At 42.2% G+C, this 12,787-nt stretch overlaps 1 protein-coding gene across 1 annotated transcript in view; it reads left to right on the plus strand.

The window, feature by feature from the left end:
- LOC145409678 (uncharacterized) overlaps nucleotides 1-12,787 on the plus strand; it is a 631,921-nt gene that overhangs the window by 53,691 nt on the left and 565,443 nt on the right. The window contains exons 2-3 of the mRNA XM_080280029.1: nucleotides 1,653-1,857; nucleotides 8,247-8,338. Of these exons, the coding sequence (XP_080136155.1) occupies nucleotides 1,653-1,857; nucleotides 8,247-8,338 (297 nt within the window). The remainder of the gene's footprint in view (nucleotides 1-1,652; nucleotides 1,858-8,246; nucleotides 8,339-12,787) is intronic.

Below are 12,787 nucleotides of genomic sequence, written 5' to 3' on the forward strand. Positions count from 1 at the left end.
GGAGGGAAGGGAGAAGCCTAAGTGATATTTACATTCACCTGGAACCACCTAATTTATAATGTATTGTCTAGATTTCCTGCCAATCATATCAGTGCTACACAAAGCTGTTTCAAGATTTAACATTGGTAGCTCTGATTATATATCTCCTAAGTAGGCCTCTAATCTATTTTCGTAATAAATATACATGTAAGGAGGGAAGGGAGAAGCCTAAGTGATATTTACATTCACCTGGAACTACCAAATTTATAATGTATTGTCTAGATTTCCTGCCAATCATATCAGTGCTAAACTTAGCTGTTTCAAGAGCTACGTTGGTAGTGCTGAATAACCCTCAAGTAGGCCTCAACCTGAGCCGGCCCTCCTAGCAGTTCTCTCTCAGATTCCGAAGAGGAGGTACGGCTCATCCTCTTGCTGACTTCAGGGCCTTTTTTCACCCCCATGCAAGGGCCCTGTGACCTTTACCCCCTACTAAACCTCGTGTGGAAAGAGGTAAAGGGCTGACAATTGATAAAAGAGTAACTACGATCTTTCTATTGAGTAAAACAGTGCAAGTGGAATTGTAAATAATGTGTAAATAATGTGTAAACAGCAAGTGAAAGTAATGAATGTAAATATACGTGAACAATGGAAAATAGTTTTATAAGTTACTTCAAGTGACAGTGCATAACACAGTGTAAATAAAATAGAAATGTAAATAACGTAAATAAAATAGAGAACGTAAATTGAAATGTAAATGAGTAGTATTATAAGAATACGAGTATATACCCTAGGAGTAATGAAAGTGAAAGTTTCACTATAGCATGTCTGAATACTATGAGTTATGAGAGTGAAGATGAAAGTGACATTCACTCTCAATGCCAGTATACAGGACGAGAAAGTGAATGCTACGTATTTTACTGAAAGAAATTGAATCCCTACAGTGGCAATAAACTAATACTACTGAAGGAAACTTATGGATAAAGACTGTAGATATATATAAGTGTTATGTAGTTATAGAAATATAAAGTGTGAGGGGTTTTATGAATAATAAATGACAGCGTACCAAGAGCAAAGTAGTGGAAGTGCGGCGGTCAGACGCGCTCATAATTTTCATTGCTTTCACAGTGATTTTTTTTTTTGAGTATGGATCCCAAACTGCTTGAAAATCATAGAGTAGTATTTATAGTGTTTATATCTGGCTGTGGTAATCATATTACGGGTTGTCGGGAACTGTAAAGTGGAGACTTCGTTACCCAACTTCAGAGGTCTCCACAAGTCCTACGGTAACTGACGAAGGCTCAACAAACATTCCAGGAGAAAGCTGAAGGTATGTGCCATAAGCATATATAATTTTAATATTCTAGGACTAATAACTGATTTTTGGCAAATATTTTTTGAGAGTCTGTCGGAGCCCGAATAACCCCGCGGCACACGCAAAACATCGGTAAACATGCCCGCGGTGTAGGGGTTAATATGGCCTCCCCCTGTTTTTTTTTTTTTTTCTGTAGCTCATTGACAGAAGGAAACAATATTTGTGCTCTAAATCCTTTCCATTTCTTTTCTTTGTTACCCTAGTGTTAATCTGTTGTTAGAACTTTGAATTTAAAATGTAGTGATTACAATTTAAGGCCAAGTTAAAGTGAAAAGTGTATAATTATCCTACTTGATTTCAGGGAGAAAATGGCATCTTAGAATCACCAACCGGTACTGGTAAGACCCTCTGCCTGCTGTGTTCAACCTTAGGGTGGCTGGAGATAAAGAAAGCTGAATATAAATCTCGCCTCCACACCACCAGCAGTCAGGATGTCCCAGAGTTTCTTCAGTCACTAAGTTCCCAGTTGATGACAGGAGCAGGACAAGCATGGGGAGATAGGAATGGTGAGTTGTGGCGGTGGTGGTTGTTATAGTGTACTGACGATGGTAGTTGTAATGATGATGATAGGTATGGTGGTGATGTTAATTATAGTGGCTGTTGTGTGGTGAAGAAACTGGAATAATTTTAAGGCCATGGCAAAGAACACCAAAAAGAAACAGAGGAAAACAATAAATTATCCTTTTGGGAAATGTCTCTCTTGATGATGATGGTAGTAGTGGGAACCAGAATGAAATATAAATAAAAGTACATCTTACTGAATGGCGAAAGAGTTAATCTCGTTTTCAAACAGTAGTAAACTACTAAACCATCCTCTTACCCTTTTTTCTGTGTCCAGTTGCCAACATATACAAGGCCCCCAGTTTTAGTAATTGTGAAGTGCCACATTGGGTGAAATTGTCTTGTGGCAATAACAAGCTTCCTGTGGCCTCATACTATCCTAAGAACAGCAGGGAGTCCAGAAAAGTCGACTCCATTAGGGTCGCATTTTACCCTCCTCGCATTGCCCAGACGTGTCCACCATCCTGACACAAAGTGCAGCTTAGTTACATACAGTAGATGGACAGTGGCGGGACTTTGTTGATGTCATGGTGGGAGCCAGTGACAGGCCACAACACAGACCATTTGGCCCTTGCACAGCCAGTCACAGCACACATTGCACTCCCATTGCATGTGTTGTCCAGATAGTTTGTTATTCCACGTCATCTGTTGCCACCCCCCCCCCACCCCACCCGCAATCAGTGGCTGATGTCAGTATTGATGGAGATACTAGCACAACCAGAGGACAAAAGAGTGTCTGAGGGCCTGCTACAGTAGTTGGACCAAAAACAGGTAAAAGGAGGCATAATCTTGGGCAGTATTACATCCTTTTTTTTAATTATTATTTTTATGTTGTTAATCATGCTAGAACATTATACTAATACCTTGCATTTACAGTCACATCCACTCCGCCTTCTCATTCTCTCATCCACAAATGCGTACACTCAACCCTTGGCTATCACTCCTAATTGGTCCCGCTATTGTCTGCGCTATAGCCGAAACCGTGATAGCCGAATTGAAGAACTTATGGTAATAATTCTAATTGGTGCCATGACCTCATATTCACCCCTAAGATTCCTTTTTTGTACCACATATTATTATATAATAGTCTAAAAATGAGCATGTTTTATGATGTGATCACGATTCTTATAAATACCCCTCACAGTTGATTCATTGATATTATGTTTCTTCCCCACACTTCGCTTGGTCTCACCATTCTCTATAAGTTTCACATTTCCAGTTTATCTGCATAACTTAGGTTCTTCCTCTTCTTTATTTCCCTGCCAGGTGCCGCAGCATTATGTTGGGTGATGGTAGGGGGACAGGGAGGGGGTACGTTGGCCATGGTCATATCATAAAAAAGGTTATTGTTTCCACTATCACTGTTCACGGTCTGAGGGCGTGCACTTGAATGGTTTGGCAGGCAGGAGACTCGGTCGGGCTGCCAAATCAGCGCTCGGCTGGCGCTGATGTCACACAACCAATCACGGAGCGAAGCTTTTGTTGGCTGGGTGGAGCACTAGAGCCTGGACTTTTTGAAATTTTCAAACATTTGCGGTGCGCAACAGCAGGCATTTAGTGCATGATAAAGGTATCTGGGTAGTTTTTTATATAGGCGTGATAACAAGATACGCTATAGTGGAACCCGTGATAGCCGAGGGTTGAGTGTAATTAATCATTACCTTCCATTCATTCGGTTCAGCACCCACCCTATCTTATCCCTTGCCATGTCTACATGTGGATCATTTTGCTTCTAAAGAGGATATTGGCTATCACCAACCCCCTCCCCACACAAATGTCCACTAGAGCATTACCATTCTCATCCACATCTGCAGGCATATCCCACTCACCAACAACTGCATCCACCTTCATATTCTATTCTTTTCCACTCATATCTCCAGTCAAAAACGTTCTTTCACCCCTCTCAAATTTTTCCATGCTTGCTTCCACATTTGCCCAAAACTCTCATATCTCCAATCAAAAATGCTCTGTCACTCCTCTCAAACTTTTCCATGCTTGCTTCCACATTTACCTAGAACCCCTCTTTCTCTCTGTTTGCATGGATTTCTGTTAGCTCATATACACACAGTCAACCACTTCAACACCTAAATTAAAGCTCCCCTGACTCTATGCATTTTAATGAGTTCAGATTTAGTCTTTTCACTCTGTCTTCATATTATGAAAGCCTCTGAACATCATGTATTGTTTTTGTAGTTCTCTCTGTGCATTTTCTAATGAATCTATAACCATTCTATAATACAGACACCTAAACAGCATTGCATAGTCTAGATGTGGCCTTTCTAATTCTGGATAATGATATCCAGATGCTCACAAATCTGTATCATATACTCACTTGCCATATCTATCATATTTCTAGGCCTAACACACCTCCTACCTTCAGATTTGTTCAGAAATACCCTTTTCAGCACTTTTCACACGCCGCACACTCTCTTCAGCTCTGGTGTCCAGAGACTTTCTTACTTTGCATCTTCCATGAATCACATTATTCTCTGTCCTTTCTACTCTCTTCAGTCCACATACATTCATACATTGTTCAACAGTTTCATCTCCACTGCATCTATCTATCTGTTGCCAGACACCTTAATCCTGTAAGGGGTGGCCACAAACAAATTTCCTCCATGTTACCCAGTCCCCTGCCATATCACTGCCCTGCTCCCAGCTCACCCCCTCCCTCCCTCATATACCTCTCCATCCCTCCATCTCATCCTTGGCCTCCCACTCCCTCTCCCTCCCCCCACCTCACTCACATACACTCTCCTCATTAGTCTCACTCTCCATCCTCTCCACATGGCCGGACCACCTCAGTATATTTCTCCTAACGCTTTCCATCACATCCACATTCACACCACAATTCTCGTTCATTTCCTCATTTGTCAGTATCACTCCATGTGACTCCACATGCTGCTCTCTCATAACTCATTTTCACTGCTTTTACTCTTGACTGTCCTTCCAACAAGGTCCAAGCTTCACTTCCATACATTACAGTTGGTATCACAATACTGTCATGCAGCGACCACTTTGCTTCAGTGCTCACTTTTCTGATTCTTACCACTACTTTCAAAGAACAGCAACCTTTCGTCCTTGCTCCTTTTCAAGCATTTCACACTGCAGACTTCCATCATTACTCATCACGCTACCCAAGTACTTAAATGAACTCAAATTGTTATCTATCTATCTACTGTATCTATTGCCAGACGCCATAATCCCGTAAGGGGTGGCCATTTGACTCTGAGTTATTTGTTTTACGGGGAGGGGCACTAACCTTCCACAACCCACTTGTTGACACGTAGGGAGCACGTATGGTTTGGTTATATGGTTACCACCCAGCGTTGTAAGTGGTTTCTTGGCTTACAGGAAACCATTTGGCTTGTTACTCGATGTAAAGCCACCTATAAAGGAAAGAAAAGCAATAAGAAGTGACAGGAAAGATGGGAGAAATAGGAAGAGAGGAGGGCAGGCACAGAAAAAGAATGATAAAGGCTAAGGAAGAAGTAGGTAGCACTACTTCAAGTGAGTGGATGATGGTTGCCACCACCTATCACAATATTATTAATATTTTTATCCATCCGTCCATCATCCAATCCTGTGTTGCCTCACAAGGAGCGTAGGAGCCCAGGGCTTGGCAAGTTGCTCATGACATTTAAGATGAGGGTGACCAGCCTCACTTATCCCTGAGTGGCATTACCTGAGCAATAAACCCCAACCACCGCTTGGATGTAAACCTGCCCAGGCTAAATCCGATCGGATTGCCTTAATTACCCTGTAAACCACCAGGTGCCATAATTTGGTTTTATGGTTACCAACCAGCGTAGTATTTTAAATGGTTTCGTGGTGTACAGGAAGCCATTTGGCTTATCACTAAATGTAGGGTCACTCTTAGACAGAGGGAAGAGGAAAGAATGAAGGAAAGAAAGACAGAAGAGGAAGGGAGGAAAGAAGGAAGCACAAGAGGAAGAGGCAGGTACTGGAGAGCAGCACTACATCGAGTGAGTGGATGGTGAGTGCCCCCACCCACCACTAATCATCATCATCATCGTCTAAACCTGTGTTGCCTCATGAGGAGCGTAGGATCCTGGGGCTAGGCCAGTTGGTCTTGACATTTAAAATGAGAGTGACCAGACCCACTCATCCCTGAGTGACATTACATGAGCAATAAACCCCAACCAACCCTTGGATATGAACCGAGACAGGCTCAGTCCAATTCAAGGGCCTCAAGTACCCACTAAACGACTAGACGCTTTAGTTTGGTTATATGGTTACCACCCAGCATAGTACAGGTAAATGGTTTCGTGGTGTACAGGAAACCATTTGGCTTGTCACTCAGAGTAGAGTCACCCGTAGACAGAAGAAAGAGGAAAGAATGAATGAAAGAACAACATAAGAGTAAGGAAACCCTAGAGCAGCACTACATCGAGTGAGTGGATGGTGAGTGCCCCCTCCTAAAACTAATATTTTTATTATTAATATAATAGTTCTCATTGTATGTGGGTATGTGGGTGATTACCTCTGTCTGTATTTCCTGCTGCCTATGATCTCCAGTCTTTCAAACGCAGTGTGTCCAGGCATCTCAAAATGATCGGATCTTGAATTTGGCTCTCTATTGTATTTTGTTTTTCTCTTGGAGGGAACTGTTACTGCAGGCTCATGGCCTTTGGTTCCTTCTTCCTCGCTTAAAAAAAAAAAAAAAAAAAAAAAAAAGCCCTTGGAGGTACTGTCATGAGACTGGAAAGTGGCTACAATCTTGACATTTAACCACACACTTCACCACTCTTAGTCAGAGAGCAATCAGCCACATGGAAATGGAGTGAGAGTCCAAGCAGAGACTCACACTCCTGTCTGTCTATCTGTGGCCAGATGCCATAACCCTGTAAGGGATGGCCGTTTGTCTTTGAGTTAGTCGTTTAATGGAGAGGGGCACTAACTCTCCACCAGCCCACTTGTTGACATGTAAGGCACACGTATGGATAGGTTATATGGTTACCTTTCAGCATCTTAAAGGGTTTCCTGACTTACAGGAAACCTTCTGGCATGTCACTCAGTTTAAAGCCATCTGAAAAGGAAAGAAAAATAGTAAAAAGTGACAGGAGTGATGGGAGAAATAGGATGAGAGGAGGGCAGACACAAAAAAAGATGAAGGAAGATGTAGGCAGCACTACATCAGGTGAGTGGATGATGGTTGCCACCACCTGTCTTTTTCCAAACAGTTCCTGGTAACTTTTAGGAAACAGCCAGTTTTGCACTTGGTGTGGCTTTTAGGAAATAATTAGCTGGTTTCGGCACTTGGTATAGCTAACAGTCTATTGGAAGGATCAGCTGTACCATGACCAACCCCAGTACAGGAAATTCCTTAGAAGGATAGTTTAATTATTATGCACAGTACAGTAAGAGTCCTCCAATCTGAACACCAGTAACCCAAAAATCCCAATACTTTGAATTTTTCAAGGCAAAATTTTTAAAAAATTTTCTGGGCGTTATCTAAGGATTTATCTGGCTTGGACTTGCTCTTGGACATGGAAGTATCTGCCTGCAACTATTTGGGTACACTTCTATGCATTTCCGGTGTCTAAAACAGTAACCCATATCATTTTATGTGCTTGTTTAATGATCATGTACATATTCAAAGGTGTCTCCCAATAGTCCGAAAAAAACAAGTCTGAAAGACTCTTGGTCCTCAGCCATTCAGATTATAGGACTTTTTACTGTATGTATGTATGTATGCATTTATTGTTATTTTTATTATTATTATTTTTATTATTATCATCACTGTTGTTATTAAGTCCTCACCCTGCCCCAAGGTGGGAAAGGAGATCTGGATGATGATGATGATGGTGGTGATTATTATTAAGTGGTTGGTGGAGGCGCTCACCATCCACTCACTCAATATAATGCTGCTCTCAGGTGCCTACCCATTCCTCTCTCCCTTCTTTCCATCCTTCCTCTTCTATCTTTCTTTCCTTCATTCTTTCCTCTTCCTTCTGTCTGTAGGCGACTGTACACCAAGTGACAAGCCAGATGGTTTTCTGTACACCAGGAAACCATTTACTATGCTGTGTGGTAACCATATAACCAAATTATGGTGCCTGGTAGTTTGGTGGGTAATACAGGCATTCCAATCAGATTGAGCCTGTGCAGGTTTATATCCATGGGGTGGTTGGGGTTTATTGTTCACATAATGCCACTCAGGGATGAATGAGGCTGGTCACCCTCATCCTAAATGTCAGGACCAACTTGCCTAGCCCCAAGCTTCTATGCTTCTCGTGGGGCAAAACTGGATTAGATGATGAATGAGTGAAGCTTATTATGATTACTTACTGCTGTTCTTCCTTTTTCACAGCTCCTCCAAAAATCATCTACTCATCTCGCACACACTCCCAGCTGAGCCAGGCTGTTAGTGAGTTAAAACGCACATCATACAGCTATCTCAGGGTGAGTGATTTAACCATAAGGCTACAACTTCCACTTCCACACCTACCCATATTCTTTCACTTTAACTCCATCACACTCGTGAAGTCTTACAAGACAGCGATGGAGCTATCCCCAGGAAGATGGATATAGCAAACAACCTAATAAACTGTTATATGTTAGGAAACCACAAAAGCATGAATCCCTTTAAGCAGAGTCTTTCACCTCCCAGGCACAGCAAAAGACCAAAAGCATTGAATGCTTAAAAGGAATGGGTCCATACCAGAATGCAGATATACACTTAAAACACCTTGGCCTAATGGCAATAAATGCAGTGCTGAAATTTTCACAAAAATGTGAATCCTTTGAGCAGAACCAATGGGAACCCTTTAAGCAGAGCCAGTAACCTCAGAGCATGTACCAGGGCTGGTATTAATAAAAACTTCTTGGAGTACTCCTAAAATTACTACTAAAAGTTGTTGTAGACGAGAGTTGTTTCTAAAAGTTCCTCCTAGGAGGACTCGTAGTAGTAATTTCGCTCCTACCATGAAGTGTTACCAACACAAAGAATCTCTGCTTAATATATTTAGTAAATTACCATTAGAAAGCCTTAGAGTATCAGTAAGTACCTGTAGTTTAAAAATGAAAAACTAGTTTTTATATATAGAAACATCTATTTGATCATATATTATGATTTTTTATGAATGTCAATAAAATGGATAAAATGTAAACACATAGTGTGGTCAGCTGATCGTGCCTGCTACCATTGGGGCATTGTGTGTACACGTGGTACAGTGACCATCAACAATGGCACAATTTCTACATACCATGGCTGCAGATAAATTCCGGAGAAAGAGAAACTGGACGGAGGAAGAGTGTCTCGTGCTGGCAGGAGGCATTGGAGAAAGAAAAAGAATGATAAAAGGGAAATTTGGCCCAGGGAACACCTCGGACATGAAAAAGCATCCATGGGCTGAGATTGCAAATGCCGTGAATGCTGCTTCCTCTCGTCCACTTTCTTGCCAAATTCGGGCATCATGTGTTGATCCAGGCCACCTTGCAACCACATCCAGTATTTTATAATCACTATCAAATGCCAACTGAATGTTCATGCTGTGGTAATTTTTCCTATTCACATACACTTCTTCATACTGGTTTGGTGCCACAATTCGTATGTGAGTCTCATCAGTCACACCAGCTACCCCAGGAAGGCCAGCAATTCGCCTGAATTTTCTTTCAGTTCTTTGTAGTTCAGGGAGTGTACGAGGGAACTTCACAAACCTCATAACAATATGTGGAGCAGTTAGAGCATAGAGTGTTTCCGTGATCACATTGCTCACTGATGGCTGCGATGGTCCAAAGTCATCACAATTACACTGCTGCATTTTTCCAGTTGCAAGGTACCTTAATAGTATCAACACTTTCATCTCAGGTGTGAGAGGGTGGTTTCGATGTGTGGGCCTTTCCAGTACATTTGTTACTAAATCAGTAATAAACAGAATGCCCTCATGATCGAAACGGTACCTTCTTACAAGTTCTTGATCATCATATTCCATAAATGCATCCTTCCGAGCTCGAAAATTTCTGCGTGGTGGGTGGTGTTGGTCAGCCATGGTCTATGTTGTCTTGTCTCTTGGTGTTTGAGGGACACAGCTACTGTGTTTACTGTCACTAAAAGCCCTACTAACTCCTTAAAATTTCTTGTGGAGGACTTTTACTTTTTAGCAATTTTACGAGTAAACTTAGGAGTTGAAAGTAACTTTTAGGAGTACTTCTAGAAGTTAGGAACCAAATTTCACATTGAGAGGAACTTTTTACTCCTAGGAGATTTTATTAATACAAGCACAGAAATGGCCTGAAAACACAGTGTTCAGAAGGATTGGAACTAGACCAAAATGCAGATATCGTTATAGAACCTTCATTGCATAGCTATAAATGCCATGCTGAAATGTTTACAAAAATGTAAATCCTTTAAACAGAGTCATTCATCTTACAACACGTGCAGCAAATGACCAAAAACACAGAATGCTCAAAAGGAGTGGAACTAGACCAAGGTACAAATACTCACTTAACCCCTACACCGCGGGCTTGTTTACCAATTACTTGCGTGTCCCGCGGGGTTATTTGGGCTCCGACAGACTCTCAAAAAATATTTGCTAAAAATCAGTTATTAGTCCTAGAATAATAAAATTATATATGCTTATAGCACATACCTTCAGCTTTCTCCTGGAATGATTGTTGAGCCTTCGTCAGTTTCCGTAGGACTTGTGGAGACCTCTGAAGTAGGGTAACTAAGTCTCCACTTTACACTTCCCGACAACCCGTTATATGATTACCACAGCCAGATACAAACACTATAAACACTATTCTACCATTTTCAAGTAGTTTGGGATCCATACTAAAAAAAAAAACAGTGTGAAAGCAATGGAAATTACGAGCGCGTCTGATCGCCACACTTGCGCTAGTTCGCTCTAGGCACTCTGTCATTTATTATTCATAAAACCCCTCACACTTTATATTTCTATTACTATATCACACTTATATAGATCTGGAGTCTTTCTCCATAAGTTTCATTCAGTCATTATTTTATTGTCACTGAAGTCATTCTATTTTTCAGTCAGTAAAATACGTAGAGAGCCACGGATTCACTCTCACTGTTATAACATAAATTATTTGTACTCATATTCTTATATTACTAATTACTTACATTACTATTTACGTTTTCTATTCTATTTTCAATATTTACCCTTCTATTTTACTTACAATATGTTATTCACTGTCACTTTCAGTAAGATGAAACTATAGTACACTGTTCAATCATATGAACTGAACATCCATTGCTTTCACCTGCTATTTACACATTATTTCCAAATAATTCTGCTTCCACACTTGCACTGTTAGAACTGCTTCTGGCTGTGATAATCGAAGAAGCAGGTTACACAGAGGGGAACCTGGCATTCAGCGCACTGCCAAGAGGTGCGTTTATGCTCAGGTGTGCGGCGTGTGGTATGCGCACATACCTGACACCTGCGAATCGCAGCCTTCCTTTTCCCTGTGGCAGGCATTAGCTCAAGTCTGTGCCGATCCATATACGCCCTCTGCTCAAGTCGGTCGGGAAGTGTAACTGGATGGCGCCTTGGAGTTGCTGCTTGCACCTTACCATATTTTTCCAGCAGCTGCTGGACACAAGTCCTGGCGAACAACCTCAGGGAGAAGGACTTGGGTGGCTTTACCTTCATCTTGTACAGGATGAAGGCGTTCAGCATCATCATATCTATGAGATGCAGAAAAACTTTCCTGTACCACCTAGTATTCTTCCTGAGGCAGTCGATCTCACCAATCATCATGTCGGACTTGTCCACCAGCCGCATGTTTATATTATAGTCCAACACAGCATCAGGTTTCATCACAGGTTCGCCTGTCCTACGGTCGACCTTCCCACTGTCTCTCATCTCTCCCTTATGTACGGTGGTGAGCATGTGCACGACTCTCTTGTCATGCCACCGTATTGCCAGCATCTTCTCAGACTTGCGTAGGTGCACGTCTCCTCGCTGCGAGTTTCCTGCCTCTGGGAATTTGGGGAAGTTGGCACGATTACTTTTGACAGTGCCGCAGGAGCCAATGCCGTGCTCAGAAAGGTATTTGGCAAGTTTCGGTGCTGTATAGTAGTTGTCTGTATACAGCACATGATTCTCACCAAAATACTTTTCTAGGAGCACTTTCACTACACAGCCTGAGAAGCCCGTGTTTTATCTCGATCGACAGTGCTGGCTGAATATATGACGAAGTCAAGGATGTACCCCGTCTTACAGTCGCACAGTACAAAGAACTTAATTCCAAAGCGATGGCGTTTGCTTGGAATGTACTGGACAAACCGAAGACGTCCTCTGAACAGAACCAAGGACTCATCAATGACAACCTTCTGAAATGGGTGGAAGAATGACATGAACTTATCCTTCATTCTGTTCAGAATCTCCCGGATCTTCCAGAGTGGGTCGGTTTGGGAAGGTACATCATTATCGGCAAAGTGCAGGTTTCCCATGATGTTCCGGAAGCGATCTCTGGCCATGTACTTGTTGAAGGTCGGTGAGGGTAGTAAGGGGTCCATGGACCAGTATTCTTCCAACTCATGCTTCTTGGAGTGTGGCATAAGAAGCATGAGGGCAAAGAACACATACAGCTCCTGCACTCCCAGCATGGTCCACTGTTGCATCTTGGCTGCACCTGTACCACTAGCAGCACGTTGTGATTCGAACCTGTTAGTCTCATCACATATGTGCTGCATGACTTCGTCATCTAGGAAGGCCAAAAGGTAGTCGACACACTCAGCATTTTCGTCCATAGTGAAGGCAGGCTGAACTCCTGACGAGCTCTCATCGAAAACCAGGTTTTCGGGGACAAAATCTGACCCTTCCGTCCACGCGAAGGCGTCCAGGATTCCCTGGCGTGGCGGTGGAGGGATGGTGGTGGTGG

Source organism: Coenobita brevimanus, chromosome 82, assembly GCF_032717465.1.
Source record: "Coenobita brevimanus isolate Jiangsu-jjx chromosome 82, ASM3271746v2, whole genome shotgun sequence".
Lineage (NCBI taxonomy): Eukaryota > Metazoa > Arthropoda > Malacostraca > Decapoda > Coenobitidae > Coenobita > Coenobita brevimanus.